General features: G+C 39.0%; 1 protein-coding gene across 2 annotated transcripts; it reads left to right on the top strand.

Moving 5' to 3' along the window:
* Nucleotides 1-6,403: 6,403 nt before the first annotated feature.
* KRCC1 (lysine rich coiled-coil 1) lies at nucleotides 6,404-24,443 on the top strand. Of its 2 annotated transcripts, XM_080813034.1 has the most exons (4): nucleotides 6,404-6,557; nucleotides 18,461-18,566; nucleotides 18,990-19,102; nucleotides 23,046-24,443. In XM_080813034.1, exon 4 carries the CDS (start codon nucleotides 23,068-23,070, stop codon nucleotides 23,842-23,844), a length of 777 nt encoding a protein of 258 aa, XP_080669160.1. In that variant the 5' UTR covers nucleotides 6,404-6,557; nucleotides 18,461-18,566; nucleotides 18,990-19,102; nucleotides 23,046-23,067; the 3' UTR covers nucleotides 23,845-24,443. The 2 variants fall into 2 exon arrangements, with proteins under 2 accessions (XP_080669160.1, XP_080669161.1); XM_080813035.1 differs by lacking the exons at nucleotides 6,404-6,557; nucleotides 18,461-18,566 and having other exon boundaries at nucleotides 18,994-19,102; nucleotides 22,971-24,443.
* The last annotated feature ends 709 nt before the right edge of the window (nucleotides 24,444-25,152 follow it).

Below are 25,152 nucleotides of genomic sequence, written 5' to 3'. Positions count from 1 at the left end.
TAATTAAATTAAATAAAGTTAGGTTCCCCAGAGAGTAAACATCACATGTTCCCAATGGGGGGGGGGGCCATTAAAAAGGAACTCTTCAATCCAGGTTAGCTTCAAATGAATACCTGGACCCACACTGCCTGCCAACTCGGGCCTTGCAGCAACAGGTCTTCATTCAGGAGCCAGTGGCTCAGCCTGGGAGGGATTAGGTTGTTCTCTAGACACCATACCCCTGGAACAAGTTCAGCCCCAGCCAAGGTCAAGAAAGAAATCTAGCTACCCCAAGTCAGAAAGAGAGGGAGCATCAAACCTAATGCTTTATTTATATCTGCGAATGTCAACCTTATCAGAGCAAGTATTATATTAAAATGTGGTAGACCGAACAAAGGCCCCCAGAGATGTCCAGGTCCTACACCCCAGACCCAGGAATATGTTACCTTACATGATAAAAGGAACTTTGCAAATGGGAATAAGGATTTTGAGAGAGGGAGATTATCCTGGATTATCCAGGTGGGCCCAAAGGAATCACAAGAATCCTTATAAGAGGATGGCAGGGGGTCAGAGTCAGAAAAGGAAATATAACAATGGAAGCAAGAGGGACAGAGTCAGTGAGATGTTTGAAGATACTATATTGCTGGCTTTGAAGATGGAGGGATGTGTCATGAGCCAAGAAATACAGGTGGTCTCTAGAAACTGGAAAAGGCAAGGGAACGGCTTCTCTCCCTAGAACCTCTAAAAGGAGAACAGCCCTATCACGCCTTGATTTAAACCCAGGGAACCCCATTTCTGGAGTTCGACCACCAACCTGTAGGATAATAAATTTATTTTATTTTAAGCCACTAAGTAATTTGTTATGGCAACAACAGGAAACAAACATATAAAGTATTATCGTTTCACATTCTAATAAATATTATGTAACAACCCTTTTGCTACTCTGAAATGAAATGGCATATATAATTTACTAGCTCTTATATCTAAAAAATATAAATTATTAATCCTGTAGTCTGAATGTTTGTGTATCTTACTCCCCTCCACTCCATCCCATATTGCAAAATGTTGGAAGTCCTCATCCTCTAGGGTAATTGTCTTTGTAAGTGGGGCCTTTAGGAGGGGCTTAAATCATGAACATGGAGCCCACATGAATAAGAAGCTCCAGAGAGGTCCCTAGGCCCTTCTGTTACATGAGGACTACGAACGACCTGGAAGAGAGTCCTCACCTAACTGTGCTCGTGCCCTGGTCTCGGACTTCTAGCTTCCAGAACTATAAAAAATAAATTTCTGTTCTGCATAAGCTACCCAGGCTGTGGTATTTTGTTATTGTAGCCCAAATGGATGAAAACATTTCCCTAACCTAATAAGGGAGAAATAAAATTAAAGTCAGTTTATAATAATATATGTTCATGGTAAATTAAATATGTCAGTGAGTTTATTATGTATACACTCAGGCACAACCACAGTAGAACACATGATAACGTGTTCAGATGTTTGCACCTCCACGTAGAATCGCTCTGATAGTAACAAGCTAAAAGTGTAGATTGATTTTGGAGACACAAATACCACAAAGGGCACAGTTGTCTGTGACACGATTTTTCTGAAATAGTGAGTGATTCTTAGTTAAGTTCTGAATGAAAGCAAGCATAATCCTTCAGTTAACAAGGGGCTGCCTTCCTGGAAGATTTAGCTTATATTAAAATGACTCTGGGAGGACCTGGGTGGCTCAGTTGGTTAAGCAACTGCCTTCAGCTCAGGTCATGATCCCGAAGTCCCAGGATCCAGTCCTGCATCCAGCTCCCAGCTTCATGGGGAACCTGCTTCTCCCTCTGACCTTCTCCCCTCTCATGCTCTCTCTCACTCTCTGTCTCAAATAAATAAATAAAATCTTTTTTAAAAAAAGATTCTATGATTACATATAAAACAGAATTCTAGACTCTGATAATTATAATCAAAATTTCACCCACCTAAAATGTACATCTGTATATTTGAGGTTGTGAGGGCCAGGCAAAGAATCTTCAATGCATAAGGCTGCTTCTTGCTTCTGAGGATATCCTGCATTTCTGGCCAGGATCAGCGAGCAAGAGGATGGTGGCTCTAGTTATTAGCTGGTGACATGGAAGGGGATACGTGGCCCTGCTGCACTGCTCATCAACCTAAATCCTATATAAAAATTTTTGCTCACCTACGCCCCTCTGGATTCTCCCACTCGGATCCAAACCCTTCTGTGAACCCAGTCCTAGACACAATATGCCAGTAGCATGGCACAACCAGAAGTTCCCCCCGACACACACAATTTCCAAAATGCCCCATAAGTGGTGGGACTGCCTTCATGAGAACCGCTCGTCTTCATTATCAGGAAAAACCCATCTAGAGTTTTGGAAGGATTCCTTATTGCCCGACCGGAGATGTTTAGCAGACAAGATTCAGGAAGAACATGAGTTTTCTTCAACATCACATACTGAGGGATGGAAAAAACAGATTTATTCTACGTTTCCTCAGAGAGCAAACTCAGGGCCAGAGCAGACATAACCACGTGACAGATTTGAGCTTTACAGTCCTTAAAAGCTATGCTTCTGTCAAGCCCTTTCCTGCTCCAAGAAGATGGAAACTTTTTCCATTGGTAATGCTTTTCACAGTCATCCAGTCTCTTTCTTTGGTGTGTCTGAAGAAGGGTGTTGACAAAGGGAGAAAAATGGGGCAGCTCAAGCCAGAGGACTCCTTGCCTGGGACAGAGATTTGAGCTGGGAGATTTCAGACAAGAGGATGACAGGAATAACCACTACGGTTCTATTTACCTCTATGGCAGCTGAACTTCCCTTGCACTTCAGGCCACACATACGTGCCTAGAATGTCACTATGGCTACCAAGTACTCCCGCACCCTAAAAAAGGTATAACGAAACTTGCAGAAGATGCAAGTACCAGGGTAATGCCGGGTCCTGTCACGCACCTTAAGAGTAGAAGAAGGTGACATGAAGAGGCCAAGAATGGGAGCTATTTTGGAGTTTTAAGTATATCAACACTTGGGCTTCAAGCATCCTCTGAATATGAGCTCCACTTATTAACCTGGATCTTGGTTAGCAGCTGTTCCCAGATTCCAAGCTGCAGCCCGCAAATCTTTAGCCACAGCCTGTATTCACATTATTTTCCTCCTGAGCAAATAATCTCAGAGGACTTGAGAATGGTTGTGTTCCCTTCAGTTGGATACGCTGCAAAGAAGGAATACGTATAAGTAAGTATGAAGGTGGCGATATAAATGAAACCCAGAGGAATGGTTCTGAAACACCGGGACAGTTTGTAAGCCTGCATTAACATGGCAGTGGCTCATTTACCATACACTATGGAAAAACTTCAATCATCCTTTGTATTGGAAAGACCAGCTCTCTAGGCCACACACCTACAAGGGACCTCCATCTAGTGGCAAATCAAGAGAACTGCAAGATTTCTTTAGTAAAAGAACAGCCCTTCATCACCGGATTCCACCTCCTTTGTACCTGGGGATAAGGTTCATTTCTGCCAGGGATCAACAAGTTTTCTTTGAGACCTTGAACTAAGAATGGTTTGTACCGTCTTTAATAGTTGGGGGGAAAAGTCAAAAGAAGAGTATGTTGTGACACCTGGACATTATATCAAAGGTAAATTTCAGTGACCATAAATAAAATTTTATTAAACAACAGGCATACTAGGAGCACCTGCCTGGCTCAGTCGGTGGAGCACGACATTCCTGATCTTGGGGTAGTGAGTTCGAGCTCCACACTGAGCACGGAGCCTACTTAAAAAGAAAAGAAAAGAAAAGAAAAACGCCATACTCATCTGTTTACATATTTTCTATGGCTGTTTTCACACTGTAACAGCGAAGTTGAATACTTGCAACAAGGACCATATGTTCCACAAAGCTGAAAATATTTACTATCTGGCCTTTTACAGACAATGTTTGCCAATGCCTGCTTTAAACTAATAATAACTTAATGTCTAGCAACATTAAATAAACCAGGGGTTGCTCATTGCTTTCAAGTGCATTCACTGGCTGATTCATTTATTTCATAATCACTAAGAGGGACAGAATCAAAGAAAATCTGCTAGATGTGCACATCTAACACTCACATTCCATAATGACAGAAGCAGGTTTCCTCTTTAACAGTCCATTATATCCTGTATAATTACATCACTGGCAAAATTTCAAACTCTCCGGGCTCTGTGTTCTTAATAAAATAGCATGCTTGTTTCCATCCCTCTTCCTTTGGCCCCAAGAAATCCTTGGCTGCATTTTCTTCCCAAGAATCCCTAAATTTTCTCATTCCACATGCATTTATCAGCACATATATCAGGCACTGTGCTCAGTGCCCCCAAAATAAGATGAATAAATGTGAGCTCTGTCTTTAAAGCCCTGTGAACACTGACCATTTAGAGATAATTATGGAAGAGCATGTAAAAATGGTGAGAGAGATACAGGACGCAAAGGGGAAAGGATATCCAGGACAGCCTGAGAAGTCAGGAAAGGCTTCAGAGACATAGTCGACAAAGATAAGAAGGCAGGGAGACAACCAGAGCTGGAGGTGACTATTTCAGCCCCACGGACATAGCAGCATGCAGAGATGTAGAGATAAAGAAAAAGCATGATGTGCAGACAACTACAATGAGTTGGGTATTGCAGGAGCTACAGAAGCACACATTTTCTGTTTACCATTCAAGCACCAGACTATTGCCTTTATGTCCCAGTGTTTCATAAACATTTGAAGGTTTTTTTAACAATAAATGTTTGAATGTGTGAAACTGTGCTTTATTAGCATTACTCATGGTTTTCATAATACCCTTCGAAGTGGGTATTATTGAGGCTTCTAGTTAAAAGGCAGCAACATCTCTTAGGTATAAATCCCAGAGAAACTCTCACATGTGTGCCCAAGACTACATAAGAACATTAAAGTCGCACTAGCTATAAAAGCAAAAATGGAAAACAAGTTCAATGTCTATCAATAGGAGAATGGATAGCTCACAGTGTAGTCATGCAATGAAATGTTACAGAGCTGTGGAGGTGAATTAATTAGAACCTCACATCTCAGCATATCTGCATACCAAAACAGAATAAGTGAAAAAAGTAAGTTGCAGGGGAATAAACAGTATGTATAATGACATTTATGTTAAGTTTTAAATCATGTAAAGTAATACTTCAGGTTACTTAGGGATAGATATATATGTAACAAAAGCATTAAGAATGAATGAGAAATGCTGAATTCAGGATACAATTTACTTGTGGAGGGAGGAGTTCATTAGGAAGTAGGGAGTAGACATTCCAGAAGAAGGAGCAGCATACACAATAAACTGAGTTATGCAACAGTTTGGTATTTATAGGTATCAGTAAAGATTTAATGTTGCTAAATCATAAAGTGAAAGCAGGGTGGGGAGGTGACAGCAGTAGGAAGATAATGAGATCAAGGTGCACAGAACCCCAGGAGTACTTGTCTAATTTGACTTTCTCCAATAGACTATGGAGAGCCAGGAATGACTTCTGGATAGAACGCTTTGGCAGCAGTAATGAAGAGTAGATTGGACTGGTGAAGTCAGAAGGGTAAGTTGGGCATCTGTTGCCATGATTCTATTAAGAGACGATGAGCACCTGAAACTAACCAGTGGCAGTGTGACAAGAAAGGAGAGTCAACTCAAGAGAAACTTGCACAGCTACCAGGAGACAAGTCCATCAACAGGAAAATGGGTGGAATATTGTATACCTACGTGCAACGGCTTGGATGATCCTCCAAGTGTTGAGTGAAACAAGTTCCAGAATACTGCACAGAGAAAGATTTAAATCTTGGGAAATTCAAAAATAAACGTTTTTTAGCTACACACTTATGTGATAAAGATTTATATACAAAAGGAAATGAAGACAAGGCAGGGCAGTGATTTTTCCTTGGGAGATGGGGAGTGAGATGAGGTGAGCTTGTGTATATGTGTGTTTGTACACACGCAGATACTGAAGGAGGTGAGACAAAAAGTCATTTACGGACGACAACGTATCATGACCAACGCTTCGGCTTACTCTAACTCTGTACATTAAAGACCCTAACAAGAGAAAGACAGATAAAGGAGATTATGTATTTCTCAGATACTCTGAAGGAAGAATCCAGAGGTTTCCAGGTTTTTTCTTTCTCAGTCGGTTTTAGATTCACTCACCACAGGTTACCCGCCGCACCCGTTCTCCCTGACCTCGAACGAGGAGGGGAAAGCACCCGGCAGAAGAACACGGGTACCGAGGGGGGCTAGCCCCAGAAAAGTCGAGAGAAGGGGGCGGGGCTAAAGGCCCTCTCTGGAAGTGGGGCGACCCGCGCAACCGCAGTAGCGCGCTTTGCCGCCATGGCGTCGGCGCCGTCCAGTCAGTCGCCGGTGGTGGCGGAGACTTCCCCTCAGGAAGCCGGGTCTCCGCCTCCTCCCCTAACCCCGCCTGCTCGGCGGCGGAGGCGGCGGTGGCGGCAGCGCCTGTCCCTGCCTCTCCGCCACCTCCACCCCGGCCTATTCCCCGGCCGGCGGCGTTGGCGGGGAGGGGGAACAGTAGTTGTAGACGCCCGCCCCTGCCTCAGAGAAGGTGAGTTCCCGCCCCGGCGGCGGGGGCGGCCCCGTCTTCAGCCCCTCAGCTCCGCTGCCCAGGGACGGCTGTGCGCACCCCGAATGTGCGCCATGGCCGACCGGGTCGAGGGCCGGAGTCCGTCCGCTCCCCTCACCACCCGCCGCTCCTGGAAAGGGGCGCCACGGCCCTCAGGTGGAGCGCGGAGGGGAGAGAGACGCCTCAGCACGCCCAGGAGGCTGAGGATTGAGGAGGCAGAGAGGTGGCCAGGTAGAAGCCGACCTGGGACTGTCAGGGATAGGGTAGCGGGATTGATGAGGAAGTTCTGAGATAAGGAGAGAAAGAGCCGGAGACGCGCGAGCGTGGAGACCTCGGCTGGGTGCCCTTCAACATCCGGGAAAGTAGGTACTTAAGCAGAAGTGGAGTCAGGACTTCGCCGAGAAGCAGGAAGTACCCCGAGAGGTTAAAACTGCGGGGGGCCTAAGGGAGGAGAAGAGGGGCAAGAATTGTGAGACGCCCCTTTGGAGAGTTTTTCTAGGCTTTTTGAGGGTAACACCCTGAAAAACAGCTTCTTAGATTTATAGGCCTCTCTTGTTAGTGGCCTGAGTGCAGTACGTATCTACCAGTGTCCAAGACAGCAAAGCGGCCATTAGTGAGAGCGTTGAAAAACAAATTTTATCAGAAACTGCCCACAGTAGGGGAAAGAGCTGAGCGCCGTTCGTATTTGCTCAGAACTGACTGGGAGTTTAAAGGGAAAATGAGGGACTGGAGGAGAGGTGGGAAGAGGAGTCAGGGAAGTGAAGTTAAAAGGGTTGTTCCTTGTGGATGCTGTTAAGCCAGCAGCGTCTGTTGGCTGGCAAGCGAGGAAGTTAGGATTCTGTCCTCCCGCAGCCACTGGGGGACCCGACTTAGGCTTCTCCTTCCTGATGATTACACTTGAAAAGAATGGCTTCCAGGTCTTTGAGAAGGACGCTTCTGAGTTGCAGGAGGTACACATCCGTCTCAGAGACCGAAAGGATTCACAATCCAAAGCCCTTTTTGGTTAAGCACTCTCAAAAAGAGAGGTTGGGGGCCTGTCATCAGGTGTCGGCTCTAAAAACAGTACGTGTATTTTGACAGCCCTGAGCTTTTTCTAGCAGGAGCTCCTGAGGGGGCTGCGTCATCCCAGGGGTTCAGCCTTAAGCTGCTGGAGGCCATGATAAATTTTGGGCAAGTCTTCCTGCAGGAGTTTGGAAGGAGTGTTTCTGCCCCAAGTTTTCACAGTTCTCACCAACACGTTTCCCCTAACACAAAAAGCTATTTCTTGATCATCTCAACCTAACAGATGTTTTGAGTTCTTACAAGTACTTTATGCCTGTGAACAGCCTGCTTGTTCCAAACTAGGTGGTTAGGCTGTAAGGCAGTTTTGGAGAGGATTCTAGATGGTGGAGCTTGATCACATTGCAGATCTCAGTGAAACATTTAACCATCTTCATTTTCATAATTTTTAGTATTTGCTGGGTTGCCTTATGTTGCTTTTTGTCTCCAGAATGAAAGATGGTGAAAGCCAAAATATTATAGAATAATTTAGTTTCCTTTTTTCTGGAGAGACATCAGTAAATAACCTCATGAAAATAATTTCGTTTTCACCTTCTTTCATGATATATTCTACTTTTCCGTGCTATTCCATAATCTTACATATTTCACTTTGGTGGAATGGCAAAGTAAAAAAAAAAGAAGAAGAAAAAGTATACACTTCTTAAAACATTTTTGTAAGCACCTTATATAAATTCCATGCACTAAAAATGGAATTTGTCATTGCAACCAAATGCTGTTCTATTAAAGGTCTCTTAGTGAAGGCAACCTTTGGAAGACTAGATTTAGTGTCTTCAGTCAGCCTAGGTTATGACATCTGAGATTTTTAAAAATCTGGGTTTATTTGTTTTCATACCAAACTTACTGCCTCTTACCAACAAGTAAGCCTGAGCAGTTTATAGATGTCAAGACTACAGTTCAATTTGGCTCTCATATCCAGATCACAGGAAGACCTAGAAATAGTTTCTCATGGAAAAACAGTTTTTGCCAGATGACATTTTGTGTGTGTGTGATGACTTCGAATGTGTGCAGTTACTTTATACAGCGTCAGTTCACACAGTGCTAGCAGTAACCTTTCCATGCAACTTAAAGGTGGCATAATGAGAATACTGGAATAGGAATCTTAACAAGTAATAGGTTGTAGTGTTAGTTTGTCCATTAGCTGTATGAATTGAGTAAGTCCCAAACTTTTCTCTCAAACTCAAAGTCCCAAATTTCTTTTTTGAGTTTTGCCATCTGTCGGGAGAGAGAATTGGATTAGCCCAATTGAGTGGTTCTCAGCCAGGGGTTATTTTGCACCCACACCCCAGAGGACATTTGGCACTTTCTGGAGACATTTTTAATTTCCACCACTGGGGAAGAAAGGGCATAGTGAGAATAGGAGGTACTTGCCATCTATTTGATATAGGGCAGAGATGTTGCAAACATCTTGAAACGGACCGTCTCACCTCCACCCCAACAAAGGATTCTTATACCCAAGATGTCAATAGTGGCAAGGTTGAGGACCTGTGCACCAACTGAACTCTGAGGTCCTTGACAGCATTAAAATTATGAACTGACTTTACAGTTCTATATTGATATTCTTGATTCGGCTGTGTACTAGAACAGCAGTTCATAAAAAATGAAACTTCAACCTATAATGGTTATCAGATGACATTCAAAAGAGTGATGAAATCTGAGTTAAGACTAAGACCATTCACTAGGATTTGAAAAGATACAATTCGTCACCTAAAAAATTACCTCTTGTTACTTTATTTGGGGTAAATATCCTTCATTAACTGTTCAGTTAACTGCTATCTAACAAATGACTAATATTTGGTATATTATACCATTTAAAACAATGATAGGAATCAGTACTTTTTTAAAAAGATTTTATTTGGTTTATTTGACAGAGCGCACAGGTAGGGGGAGCAGCAGGAAGAGGGAAAAGCAGGCTCCCTGCTGAGCAGGGAGCCCAAGGCTTCAAAGGCTTAAGCCTTAGGGCTAGATCCTAAGGCAGATGTTTAAGGAGCCACCTAGGCACCCTGAAGCAATGTATTTTTAGTTGAGATGTTTGTAAAAGCCCTAAATAATTGCCAGTCAAGATAGTACATAAACAAGAAGTAGGGAAAAAATCTGTTGCTTGTTATTTATCCAGTATTTTTTTTTTTCTTGAAAGACAGAATTCTGATTCGTCCAAAGGTATGAAAGAATTATCATGCATCCAGTTACTAAAATTCCAGTCACTTTCAAAATCCTGATAGGACAGTTAAAACTGATTTGAAGAACATCTAATTCATTTTCACCTATAGCTGTAACACTCCTAAAAAGAGCTCTTCTGTATTGGACTTGATAATGAACAGATGTAAGGATTAAATATTGGCAAGCAGAAATATATACAAGGTATAAGATTACAAATAGGAAATTAAGAAATTAAACTCAGTCAACAAAGAATAATACCACATGACCAGACTTATATGAAAAGAAATGTACATAGAATTTATGGTGAAGTTGTCATAAGATTTTCCAGGACACTGTAATTCATTCAGTGATGTTTCTCAAATATTTTTGACAGAAAATTTTTCACCTGGTAATGATATCCCTGAGGGATCAGTAAAAACAACACTGCAACAAACAATTCTTGCTTATTTGCTTCTCTTTAAGAAAAAAAATTAAATGGACTCAGTTTTAGAATAAAGGATATTTTTGACTCCTTATTGAATCATTAAACCATTTACATAGCAATTGCCTTTAAGTGTTTTCCTCTGTTTTCATGATACTAAGCAGAGATCTGGATCAAATGACAAAATTTAGCTAATAGCTAACATGTTGACATTTATTCAGAAAACATTTATTGAGCTCCTGCTACGTACCAGTTATCTGCTCAGTACAAGGATATACAGATAATTAGGTACAGCCCTTTTAAAGAGCTTGGTAGTACTAATGTTTGTTAGTGAAATTAGAAAAAGAAAGAAAAATGGAGAAAAACGCAGTGTTTCTTTTAAACACACTGAAAGTTCATTTCTCTCTCAGGACACCTGGGTGGCTCAGTGGGTTAAAGCCTCTGCCTTCCGCTCAGGTCATAGTCCCTGGGTCCTGCGATTTAGCCCCGTGTAGGGCTGTCTGCTCATCAGGGAGCCTGCTTCCCCCCTCCCCCTCTCTCTGCCTGCCTCTCTGCCTACTTGTGATCTCTGTCAAATAAATAAGTAAAATCTTTAGAAATAATAATAATAAAATAAATAAAAGTTTATTTCTCTCTCAAATTACAGTAAAGGTAAGTGCTCCAGACCTGGCATGGCTGCTTTGCCATTTCTGACACACAGCTTACGTCTGTGAGTCTGAAATGGCTGCAGAGGAAATACAGGATAGTAGTATAAGGCAGTCAAATTCTCTTTGGTGGGTGGGAGGAGACAGGTTAACAGACAGCCTCTAAAATGGGTAAGAGATAGCAGGAAAAGCACATTCAAGAAATTGCGGGTAAAATGTAGATCAGCCAGGACTCCTGGAATAATCAGAAGTTGTTCATTGTTTTATGTGAATCTGTGCTCTGCTCAAGATGTATTTGCTACATGCACACCAAAGCATGTTATGTTGTAAATCTAATACTGACAGCTGGATAGAATGGTTGGGGAGGAAGATGTCTGGAGAGACATTAATGATTATTTGTGAGTTTCAGATTTGTTGCCTTTATTAGCTGTCCATATGTGAGAATGGTGACTAAGCATGTTAAAACAACTAACAAGATTTCCCCTACTATATTCATTAAGTATATGTTAGGACATGAGCATTGGGGTTTTCCCCCCTTCTTACAGACCCATTCACATTTACCAGCCCTTTGAAAGGAATGGAATGCATTTGGTGGCATTCTGATGAAGGATGTCTGCCTTGGGTCCAAGTCAAATTAACTGCACAAGCATGATCCTCGAGCCTGCTAGCCATAGAGTCCTTAATGATTATTGGTGTTCAAAGACTTAGTTTAGATATAAAGACATAAATGTTGTATTAAATGTGTAACTATTAAATGTGAGGTACTCCCAGTTAAGGATTTTGTTAATTTTTTTGTATTTCATCATTGGAAATATACCACAGTAGTAAACCCTTAGTTATTTTTGTGATTGTTGTGTTAGTGTAAAATAGCTAGAGCCTGGCAAACTCCTAGATCAGATACTAATCTCATTTCCTGAAAAGGCAAGGTTAATAACCAACATAGCTAAGAGTATGATGGTGACAGGTACAGGGCTGCATTTCTTTCTTTCTTTCTCTCTTTCTTTCTTTCTTTTTTAAGATTTTATTTATTTATTAGAACAAGCAAGAGGGAGAGGAGAGGGAAAAGCAGACTCCCTGCTGAGCAGGGAGTGATCCAGGGCTTGATCCCCGGATCCGGATCCGGAGATTGTGACCTGAGCCAAAGGCAGATCAACTGAGCCATCCAGGCTCCCCATAGGGCTGCATTTGTAATACAATTAAGATTTCTAAAGAACACTTAAATAGGTAAAAAGAAAAACATACAAAGACAACAAATAGTTATAAAAGATAGCTAAGGTAATAGAATCAGTTACCTAGTCTAAACTTAATGGGATGTTCTGTTTAGTCTTTCCGGAGATTGTAGTAATGTTAAAAGATTGCAAAACTCAAGAGCAGGAACAACGGAAGGATATCCATTCCTACCACTTCTATTCAGTATTGTACTGGAGGTCCTAGCCTGTACAGTCAGACAAGAAAAGCAAAGGGTGGGATACCTGAGTGGCTCAGTGGGTTAAGTGCCTGCCTTTAGCTCAGGTCATCATCCCAGAGTCCTGGGATTGAGTCCTGCATCAGGCTCCCTGCTCTGCAGAGGAGTTTGCTTCTCCCTCTGTCTGCTGCTCCCCCTGCTTGTGTGCTCTCTTTCTCTCTGACAAATAAATAAAAATCTTTAAAAATATATTTAAAAAAAGAAAAGAAAAAGGTGTTCAGATTGGAGAGAAAGTAGTAATACTGTCTCTATTTGCAGATGATATGATCATACATGTAGGAAACAGCAAAGAATCTTGGAAAAGGCTACTAGAACAAGTTTAGCAAGGGGGTAAAATTTAAGGCCCATATACAAAATCAATAACATTTTAAATGTTAGCAACAAACATTTAGTAAGTTTCGATTTTTTTAAAAATAGTATTTACTACTGCATCAAAAAAAAAAAACCAAAATATTTTTAGATAGCTTTAACAGAATACAGAGAATGCTACATAACATCTCTGAGAAAAAGATGCAAATAATGGAAAAATACAAAACATCTCTTAATGCTTCTTTGTGAATTAGGTTTAAAAGTGTAAGACCATGCTCTTTGATGTATTTTTTAAAGGGGAAGAATTGAGCTGAAACTAACCAGATTAACATCCTAATTTTGCCCATTTTTTCTTCAGAGATATTTAATAAGCATTTTTTAAGACCTTCATACTGTATGATGTTTAAATGCCATGCCACAACACAAATGATGTGCTTGTGGGGCATAAACGTTTTATTAGATTTTTTTTTAACTTAAATTCAGTTGATTTATTCACCAAACCCAAGACTTATTAAAAACATTTTACACAATGCAGAAGTTCAAGTTTTACAATTTCTAAATGGGTGGTTGGAATGTAGCAAATTCTCTCTGACAGTTCTAGAATTAGAGTGGCTCTTAATTTTTTTATTAAGATATGAAGCTGTTTTAGGCAATTTTAAATTAAGAGTAACTCACATTACTCATGTGTTTCATATTTAACACAATAATTGATATATGATGTTTTTATTTAACTTTCACAATGACTTTCCGTATTTTTACTGAAATAAAAAAGATCAAACCTCCAGCTATTGAATAACCTACATAGTTTCATTTCTTCAAAATAAAAGATTCCATATTTTTGCTCTTTTCACTATGGTACCTTTCCTTGAACTAAATGAACAAGTAAATAGTACTCTGTGGGTGTTCATCTATAAGTAGGCTTGTGGTGTATGTGCAGTATAAATAGGAACTCAAGATTTCAGAATTTTCCTAGATTTGTTCCAAAAATACTAGAAGGTACATCTTAAAAAAATACTCGAGATGGGACCTAATACAGCCTATAAATAGTAAAATTAGCTTGTATCCTAGGTGTTTCTGCCTGATACTTCATACCCTTTTGAGTATTATACATGACACGCATTAACACAATTTAAACAAATCTTCAAAGAATTGGTTCAAAATTAGAACAATCACAAAGGACAATGATCAAGTCTAACCTTCAGTTTTCATTTTTATTATTATTATTTTTTTTAAAGATTTTATTTATTTATTTGACAGACAGAGATCACAAGTAGGCAGAGAGGCAGGCAGAGAGAGAGGAAGAAGCAGGCTCCCTGCTGAGCAGAGAGCCCGATGCGGGACTCGATCCCAGGACCCTGGGATCATGACCTGAGCGGAAAGCAGACGCTTTAACCCACTGAGCCACCCAGGTTCCCTATTATTATTTTTTAAAAGATGTGTTTACTACAGGGGTGCCTGGGTAGCTCAGTTGGTGAAGCACCTGCCTTTGGCTCAGGTCATGATCCCAGGGTCCTGGGATCAAGTGAGAGGACAACCTCCCTGCTCAATGGGGAATCTGTTTCCCCTCTCCCTCTGCCCCTCTCCCTGCTTGTGCTCTCTCATGTTCTCTCTCTCTCTTAAATAGATAAAATCTTTTAAAAAAATAAAGATTTATTTATTTGAGAGGGAGAGAGCAGGGGAAGGGGCAGAAGGAGAGAGAGAATCCCAAGCAGCTGGGAGCCTGACTCAGAGCTCAGTCTCAAGACCCCAAGATCATGACCTGAGCTGAAATCAAAAGTCAGACGCTTAATCAATTGAGCACCAGGTAGCCCCTCAGTTTTCATTTTTAAAAAGTCCCTCTGAAACATGAGTTAGCTTGAAATAAAAAGAATTAGGTATTCTTGATAGGCACTCTTGCTCTGTTTACATATAATCTTTATTTGGTTTTCTGTAGTTATGAGAATAATTGATTGGGAGAATATTTCTCTATGTCAGTTAAATAGATGAAATCCTGAGTAATAATAAAAGTAACTCATTGATTCAGCACCTACCGTGTGCCATATACTCTTCTAAGCATTTTATATGTATTCATTTCCTTAAGGCTCACAACAGCTCTTTGAGGCATATTATATCCTTATGTTAGAGATGTGGAACTTGAGGCACAAAAAGGTCGGGAATTTAACCAAGCTTACATAGCTCAGAAGTGCCAGCACTGACTCCAGAGTCCCTATGTCTGGCCCTAGGAACAATGAGATTAAGTGACATAATATGACTGGCAGTAGTTCTGTGTAGGTAAATTGGCCTTTGTTAGGTGAATGATTTTTCTGGAAACAAACTCAACATTTAAAAATCCAGTTGAACAAATTAAGGCAAAATTATTCCTTTTTCCAAAACATCTGTTGAAGATCCTTAAGGTCCTCTGGCACACTTTATTGAGATACACTTTACTGTCTACAGCCATACCACCCTGAACGCGCCTGATCTTGTCTGATCTCGGAAACTAAGCGGGGTCGGGCCTGGTTAGTACTTGGATGGGAGATACACTTTACTTAAAAAATACACATATTTGAAGTATACAAGGCAATGAGTTTTTGACAGGTGTATACTCCCAAGCAACCATTGTAAACAAAACACCAAATACCTCTGTTAACATCAGAAGTTTTCTCAGTCCTCTTTATAATCCATCCCACCCTCTACTCCTGTTCCCAACAACCACTAATCTGCTTTCTCTCACTATAGATTAGTTTATATGTCTAGAACTTTTTACAAATATAGAATCATACAGTAGGTACTCTTGTGTATTACACTAAGCATGATTTTGAGATTCATCCATATTATCTATATATTGCTGTTTTGTTTCTTTTTGTTGCAGAATAATTATATTGTATAGATAAACCGTATTTTGTTTATCAGTTAGCCTATTGGCAGACATTAGGATTGTTTCAGTTTGGGGCTATTACAAATACATCTGCTGTGAACATTCATGTGCAGGTCTTTGTGTCGATATATGTTTTCATTTCTCTTGGACTAATACAGGCGAAATGGCTGGGTCATATTGTAGATGTTTAATGTTTAAAGAAATTATCAAACTGCTTTGTAAACTTGTAGCATTTTAAATTCTAGCTAGTAACATATGAGAAGTCTGGTTGTTCAGCATCCTTACCAACATTAGGTATTTTCAGTCCTATTAATTTTAATGATTTCCAGTGATGGTGTAGGGTTTCAAGTCATATTTATATATATAAATTATTTTTTGAAGTGTCTGTTCAAATCTTTTGCCTATTTTAATTTGAATTTGTCTTATTGAGTCGTAAGAGTTCTTTATGTATTCTAGATATAAGTCCTTTGTCTGATATGTGAGATGGGAATATTTTCTCCTAGTTTATAGCTTGCTTTTCATTTTAACTTTGGAGTCCTATGTAATTAAGTTATATACCTTAAAACAACTCAGAAATAATTCAGAGAGATATTATATATAATAAACATGTTTAAATATTCATCATCGTTTCTAAAGTGTTTCTGATTTACAGTTCTTAAACTCATATTTTTTTAAAGATTTTATTTATTTATTTGAGAGAGAGCACATGAGCACTGGGGAAGTGGAGAGGGAGAGGGAGAAGCAGGTTCCCCTCTGAGCAGGGAACCTGACACAGGGCTCGATCCCAGGACACTGGGATCATGACCTGAGCCAAAGGCAGATGCTTAACCAACTGAACCACCCATGCATCCCAAACTCGTAATATTTTTAAGCAAACCTTTTTAATCTATATGCTGGTACTAAAAATTAAGCTTAATATGAAGATACTCTGTAGAACATTTAAATTAAATTTTTATAGAGTTTTCAATTACAAAGTAATGCTTTTGCAGAAATTAAAACAATACAGACATGTTCAGAGAGCAAAATATTAAATATTGTCTATTACTTCTTTCCTAAACCCATTTCCCAAACCCCATTAAGTTTAGTGTATATCTTTTCTGATTTTTTTCCTATGGATATTGCAATATACAAGATCAGACTGTCAGATCAGACTAACACAAATCAGTAATATTACCTAGTATCAACGTTTACTAAGTATTTCAAGGATACAAGTGGTCACGCAACTCTATTATAAAGAAGCGGAGATATCTAGGACCTGAAAGATGGCTCTGCAAACCCTGTTTTCCTACATAGGTCATGCATCTCTGGCCCAAAATAACAGATGAGATTTCTAAATGAGGGTCACCTCACCCAGTGGGAATATTTAAATTATGAATCATCTCCATTTTATACCTCCTAGCTTACATGATATTCTTCAGAAAGCTATGCCTCATAAATCCTGAATTTATTTACTATAGATAATCCTTAGCCAGGGACATCTTGCTAAGGACATGTCAAATATAAGTTCCCTTTCTCCTAGCTAATATCATTGGTCTCTTTAGTCAGAGATCCAGAAGTCACCTACCTTCTACCCTCTCCCCCAGCCCCAGGAAAGGAAGTAAATGGGTTGCAGGGCAGTTCTTTTAACTCCTCCTTACAATAAACATATATGAATATGTTTAGTTTTTTGGTTCTGTATGTTGACTGTTTTTACACTAAAATTAGATTTTAGATTAATTAATAGATAGGTAAATAGGTATCATCATTTTCCCCCCTTAGTATATAATGGACATTTCTCCATGACCGTACATGTAGTTCCAACTCATTCATTTAAATGGTTGCATAGGAAGTACAATTTTGATGTTCCAATTTTTGATATCATATTTATAAATGAATAAATTTCCTTGGGGCGCCTGGGTGGCTCAGTGGGTTAAAGCCTCTGCCTTCGGCTCAGGTCATGATCCCAGGGTCCTGGGATCGAGCCCTGCATCGGGCTCTCTGCTCAGTGGGGAGCCTGCTTCTCCCTCTCTCTCTCTGCCTGCCTCTCTGCCTACTTGTGGTCTCTGTCTGTCAAATAAATAAATAAAATCTTTTAAAAAAATAAATAAAATAAATGAATAAATTTCCATAAAATAAATTTCAACTGTTAGGAACTTTCAGATGGTAATATAGACCTCAAGTATAAATGTGGTCATTTTGGTACAGATTATTTATTCTGGTGAGAAAGACTTCGAACAAAAGTTCTGGAAATTAATATGTGAACATGACTATAGTTTTGAGTGGCTTATCTGAGCCTGGTTTAGTGAGCCTTGCTTGTGATCATGTTTGTACCAACTGTGGAGGACTGTTTCCCGTCACAGGTAAAGTGATTTGTGGTTCCTCTGTGTGATTCCCAAATGACATTAGGGGTATAGCTAGAATCAGAGACTATCTTAAAATAAACTGCATGCTTTGAAATTGTCTGCTGTAAAACACAAAAATGCCAAGGCCAGATTTCTTAATCTAATCTTTTTTTTTTAAATTTTTTTATTTATTTGAGAGAGAGAGTGTGTGAGAAAGAGCATGAGAGGGGAGAAGGTCAGAGGGAGAAGCAGACTCCCCATGGAGCTGGGAGCCCGATGTTGGACTCGATCCCAGCACTCAGGATCATAACCTGAGCCGAAGGCAGTCACCTAACCTACTGAGCCACCCAGGTGCCCCCCTTAGTCCAATCTTTCAATAAAATCCAGACTGGTGACCCAGTAACTTGTCTTTTAGAATGGTATTTTCTGGACTAAATAAAAATATATTATCATATTAAAGATGAGAGGCTTACTAAATGTTTCCATACTGAAAGTTCCTTCTAATTAGCAAAAAGCTATGTAGCCTTGCAAGCACCCAGGAAATTAATTTTGAGATGGTATATGAAATGATGTCTATTTAAAGATGGAAAACATTACCTTTATTATATCTTTAATGTAATTTCTATCTTACCCCCCTTTATTTTATTCATAGGTACCACGTTGAATGAACAAATATTGAACTTTTCCAGTTCCCCCTTATAAAAGGAGTATGGGGAGTAGGGATATAATTTGAATTGCAAAGCATTTCACATTATGAGGTAGGTTGAAAATAGTGATCTTCTAGATCATAGGACTATTTCTGTGAAGCTGACTTATTTGGAAGCGAGCAAAACTCTTCTTACACTCTTAGTTCAGACTAAATAAACTAAAAATCATGAATGTCTATCTGCAAATTTGGAGGTGGAAATTTGGGGTTACCTTATTCTAAAACAAAATATTTATTTTTCTGGGGTAAAATACATGCTCAATGAGTTAGCCTAACTTTTAGACTTATAGGAAGTAAGATGATAAGAAATTGGAGATGGATGTGTGAATTTTCAGATGATGGATCTATGTTGATGGTATAATTCTAAACTTTGAACTATTTAATCTTTATAACAAGATTGCAGTTGGCTTCAGATGACTGGGAGTAGAGTATTAGACAAAAATCAATTTGGGGATCTCTGCATCGTGTTTTTTAGCTTCCTGGTTGTTGCGCAGTCTCGCCATGTGGGGAAAGTTCATGCTAGAAAACTGAAGCAATTAATGGGTGACTATGATCAGATTTCTTCACCAAGTTCTCAGCCTGAGAAGGGTAAGTTCCCATTCATCTCTTTATTGATCTCTGCATGATCTGTGGACTGTGGGGACACTTTTCTCACTTGTCATGCCTTCAGGGTTCATCCATGTTATGTATCAGCACTCCATTCCTTTCTATTGCTGAATAATATTCCATTGTATGAAGATACCGTGCCTTACTTATTCATTCAGCAGTTAGTGGACATTGAGTTGTTTCTACTTTTTAGCTCTTATGAATATTGCTGCTGTGAACATTGGTGTTAAGTTTTTGTGTGAACAAAGGTTTTCAGTTCTCTTGATTGTATACCTAGGAACGAAATTGCTGGGTCATACAGCAACACTGTTTAACGTTTGAGGAATTGCCATATTGTTTTTCTTTCTTTTTTTTTTTTTAATTAGGAAATATTTCCTGTGGTTATTCATAAAATTATTCATCAAAACAGAAAAAGTAGATTTACAGAGCTATATATCAATAACAAAACAAGAAGGAAATGAAATATTCAAGAGATAGAGATATCTTGAGAAGTTTCAAAGGAATACATACCAGGCTGAAAAATCTACAGTTACACTATGGTTGCACAACAGGTTATACTCATTCCTGCATTTTTCTCAATAAGTTCTTCCTTATATTTGCCTTTCTGTTTTCCAGCTTGTCAAAATTTGGCTTTTCGTTTAAGAATTTTTTTCTGACCTTTGTCCAGTTTTAGCCTGGTGATAACCACCTTGCTTGGGTGAATGTCCACATGGACAGTTGTGCCATTAGCTTTCTCACATTGTATGCACTTGATGTAGATGACCTATTTCTTTCTGTACACCTGGACAACCTTGCTGATTTGTTGACCTTTATAGTGTCCTCAAACCACCTGGACCTCATCATCCCTGTGGTTGGGCATGGAGCAGATGTACTTTCCCCACAGCTAGTTGGAGAGTGGGGATGATGGGATCTTCCTGCACATGTGCAAGGGGGCACTGAAGTGGCATTTGGGGTTTCTGCTGCTGTCTGACATCACAAAGGGGTTGAACTTCCTGGTGACCATCTACCTGGCTCCGGGTAGGGTCAGACCTGTGTGCACAGGGCCAGAAGTCCAGATTATTTTTTCAAAATAACCGTGTGCTTTACATCCCCACAAGCAATGAATGAAGTTACCAATTTTCCACATCCTTGCCGACACTTACTGTCATCTGCCTTTTTTTATTTTAGCCATCTTTGTGGGTATGAAGCATCAAAAATTTTAAACATAAAAGTAGAGAAAATAGGATAGTGAGCCTTCATATACCCATCATCCAGTTTCAACAATTATCAACATCTTTTTAATCTTGTTAGTGACTTTGTAAAAACAGCTTTATTGAAGTATAGTTAACGTATAATAAACCATACATATTTAAAATATAAAATTTGAGGGGCGCCTGGGTGGCTCAGTGGGTTAAAGCCTCTGCTTTCGGCTCGGGTCATGATTCCAGGGTCCTGGGATCGAGCCCCGCATCGGGCTCTCTGCTCCGCAGGGAGCCTGCTTCCTCCTCTCTCTGCCTACTTGTGATCTTTGTCGAATAAATAAATAAAACCTTTAAAAAAAATAAAATAAAATATAAAATTTGATGGGTTTTGACAGATGTATATACCATCAAATGATCAATATAGTAAACAGACATCCAGACCCCAAGAGATACCATTTATAATCATTCCACCCCCCCCTTCCTGCCTCATCCCCAGGCAAACACTCTTACTATAGATTAGTTTACATTTACTATAGATTAGTTTACATTTTCTAGAGTTTTATTTAATGGAATCATATATTATGTACATATATTATGTACAATATATGTACAACAATATGGATGAATCTCAAAATAATTATGTTGTACATATTATGCACATATGTACATAATATACATATGTATATTATGTTGTACATATTATGCACATATGTACATAATATACATATGTACATATGTATATAATATGTACAACATAATTATTTTGAGATTCATCCATATTGTTGACTGTATCACTAGTTCATTCCTTTTTATCACTGATAATATTTCATTGTATGGATATACCACTATTTGATAGTTCTATTTACCTGTCGATCATCATTTTGGTGTTTTCCTTTCTGGGGATATTACAAATAAAATTGCTATGAATATTCATGTATCAGTCTTTGTATGGATGTATATTTCCTTTTCTTTTCGGGGAAGTATCTAGGAATGGACTAACTAGATCATACAGTAGGTATATGTTTAAATTCCTCAGAAACTACCAAACTTTTGTTAGTGTTTGTACCATTTTACATCACTAACTAGCAACGTATGAGAATTCTAGCTGTTCCACATCCTCACCAACACAGATAATGTTATTCTTTTGATCTCAGTCTTTCTAGTGAGTGCTCATACTGGTATCTCATTGTGATTTTGATGGACATTGACTTGATGACTTATGGTATCTTTTCATGTGCTCATTGGCTATTTGTATATATTCTTTTCTGAGGTGTCTGTTCAAATCTTTTGACTATATTTCACTTGATCTTAGCCAAAAGGCCGAGAAGCGATTTCTTTTGACTATATTTAATCAAATATTTGTTAAATTGTTTTCTTCTAGTTAGAATTTTTACACTATTTAAGTTGAATAGGAGCTACATTTTCTGACTCACCAAATGAGGCTTCATTTAAACATTGTTTTTAATCTAAAGTTTCCAGAAAAGATAGCTGATCATTAATGACTCTAGAGTGCTATTGTCAGGCTTATTTCTGTTGAAGGGAAGAAATACACTCTTCTGCATGGGTTATGCAGCCTCCTAATTTTTGGAGACAGAGTAAGTCACCAAAAGTATCTAGGGCATTATCATCTTGTAATAAGTGTTTTCTGCTATATTTGCACTCATGAGTGTGGGGAAAGAAAGAAATCAGGAATAGTGCTGCCCCCACCAAAAGAATCAAACGTGCCAACAAAAAACTAGTGTATCTACTTTATATTTCTTCTGAAACTTTTCTCTGTATCGGTCTGACACCGTCTCAGCTTTCACCTCCATTTCCTCCCTTAACCCTCCCACTAGTACTTTATATTAGAGAACAAAGCAGAAGACATTCTAGAATGCTTTCTTCACCAATCAGAAGTAACAGAATGAAATCCAAGCCCTATACAGAAGGTACGGAACTCTGTTCCCTCACCTTCTCTCATGCCCTATACAAAAGAGTAGTTTCTTCTCATAGCTGAACTTCTAGTTTCCAGCATTCCCAAACTATTTTATAAACATTAAGTCTTATAGTACTCTAGTCAGGTAAGTATGTATGTTTATTTTATTTTAGAGTAAACGGAAGAGTTTAGAAATTAAATTACTTCTCTATGGTTCTATTACTTCTCTTAGAAAACAATATACAAGAAACTTATTGAATCAGAACTTTAGAAAATATATGAGCACTTGATCAGGCCACTTGTCAGGAATGTGTAGTCCTTATCTACACATCCCTATTTGTCTTAAATTTTTAGCTATACAACAGAACCCTATATTCCATCTCCTTTCTGCCTTCATCCCACGTCTGAGAAAGATAAAGCTACTTCTGAGTGGCCTAGGAGATATTTGACTACACTTTTATTTTTTAAGATTTTATTTATTTATTTGAGAGAGAAAGAGAGAGAGAACACGAGAAGGGGAGGATCAAAGGGAGAAGCCGACTCTCTGCTGAGCAGGGAGCCCGAAGCAGGACTTGATCCTGGGACTCCAGGATCATGATCCAAGCCAAAGGCAGTCATCCAACAACCGAGCCACCCAGGCACCCAATATTTGACTATCCTAATGCACCTTTTTGACATATAATTTCATGGTATTTAACTTTTATGCCGAATTCAGTTTTAATTTGTTTGGGCTTCTTTGTTTTGTTTTTTGAAGCTCTCTTCAAGAGCAAAGGAAATATTCAGAATAAAATAATCTAGTAAGAAGAATTTTCTCCCATCTTCTCTACAGAGGATCCCTTGTTGTCAACCTAATGAAGCATTCAAAGAAGACATACGATTCTTTTCAAGATGAACTTGAAGATTATATCAAAGTGCAGAAAGCCAGAGGCTTAGAGCCAAAGACTTGTTTCAGGAAGATGAGAGGCAACTGTTTGGAAACCTGTGGATACAGAGAAGAGGCTGATTATCGACCAAGGTATAGAATGTTTGATCAAAGACTCTCTTCTGAAACTGGGCAGACCTACCCAAGATCATGCCCTAGTTCACAAAAAGTGGAAAACCGCTTACCTCAGTGGCTACCAGCTCATGACAGCAGGCTAAGACTAGACTCCCTGAGCTACTGTCAATTCACAAGGGACTATTTCTCAGAGAAACCAGGACCCCTGAACCTTAGTCAGCGAGAGTATAACTATAGCTCATACAGTGTAGAATCTGGAGTTCACAATCGCCTCTCCTCAGAAAACAGTGCCAGTGGCCATCCAGCCCATCATAAACAGCTACATCAGAAGGGGAAAAGGCACCTGGAAGAAGGCAGAGAAAAACCAGAGGAGGAGCGGCCCAAGCGTAAGAGAAAAAAAGATTGCGAGGAAATTGGTTTAGATAAACAGAAGAACTTCCAAACCAACAAAACACAGATGGAAGCAGACAACAGGATCAGTACAGGAAAGCTTAAGAATCGGAAGGAGAAAAAAAGCCGAGATGGAGCCTCTAAGAAAGAGGAACGGAAGCGTAGAAAAGAGAAAAAGGAACAAGGTAAAGAGAGGACAGAGGAGGAGATGCTTTGGGACCAGTCTATCCTCGGATATTGAAGCTCTTGGGTTGGTTCGCCTGAGGTTAAATTGAAAAAATAGCTGAGGGGCCTGGTTTTCTGATGTTCATGTTCGTACCAATTTTTTCATGTGAACAGGTACTTTAACTTCTAACAACAGGCAGTGAATAGGAAGTATTTAATATGCTTACTCTCCATCATGGAAATTACTTTTCCTCATTTTCTAAATGCATCCTTATATTTTTCGTGTATAAGGTATAATATCCCTTAATGAGAGTGGCTCTGCTTTTACTCATCAGATTGCTATGATAGTAGAAGTATTTTTCCCTTGGGAGGTCATTTATTTTAAATTGGAGTATTAATAGGCTTTGGAAAATCTGTTTCTTGATTGGGTCTGTTTTAGTTTTGGATGAGGTATATTTATATTCATTAGTTTTCTCTATGATACAATTTAGACTGATTTTTTTTCCTTTTTGATTTAACTTGGAGTGTATTTTCTAGATTGGAAAGTGGAGAATGGAATTCATTATAATAATAATAAGCTAAGATTACATACAGTTTTTAAAGTTTCAAAGAGTCTTTATGCAAAATCGGTTTATATTCTGGAAATATTTATAATAAAGCATTCTAATTTCTGCATTTTGTTGTTCTGTGTTGATGATATGTTCCCATTCAACAATGATTTTCTTTTGGAAGAGAAATAACTAAGCAGTTTGTACTTAAGAGACAAGATCTTTTGGGTAGGTCACACTTTACAGTTGTAAAAATTTTTTACTAGCTCATTCATATTTAAACCCACTTTTTAGGACAGAAATCTATTATTGATGACAATTTTTCCAAAAAGCTGAAATTGAAGAGAGAGGAATTCATAAGAAATAAAATGCTAGCAGATTATTCTTTCCTAACCAATGCTTTCATTCTGATTATTCCCTTTTTTATGATAAGTATATCAAATATTTGAGCATCAGTATCTTGTAGAAAGAACTATGGCCTGGGAATCTGAATCCCAGAATTCTAGACTCAGCTATGACATCAAATTGTTATGTGACTTGGGGGAGTCACTTAACTTCATTTTCCTCATTATCAAATATGACTAGGATTGACCTCTCAAATGCTTTGGATAACAAGATTCTGTGGTATGAAAAGTCTCTGCATTCACAATGTTGTGCTTACATACCTATTTTAATATTAACTTCAGAATTATTTTTGCTAAAAGCATTTTTAGTTTGTACACTAAAAGATAAATAAATAATATAATAAAATATATCAATATATCTATCCCCCTCAACCCTTCCTCCTGCATGAACCAATCTCCCTACCCTTGCTGAGCTGTTGCCTTACTCAGCCC

The sequence above is a fragment of the Martes martes genome (assembly GCF_963455335.1).
Source record: "Martes martes genome assembly, chromosome: 9".
NCBI lineage: Eukaryota > Metazoa > Chordata > Mammalia > Carnivora > Mustelidae > Martes > Martes martes.
Note: the sequence above shows the minus strand (reverse complement) of the source record. Positions and strands in the feature narration are given on the sequence as shown.

Excerpts from the sequence above, each read along its gene's own strand:
- KRCC1 (XM_080813034.1), top strand. The coding sequence starts at position 23,068 with ATGAAGCATTCAAAGAAGACATACGATTCTTTTCAAGATGAACTTGAA.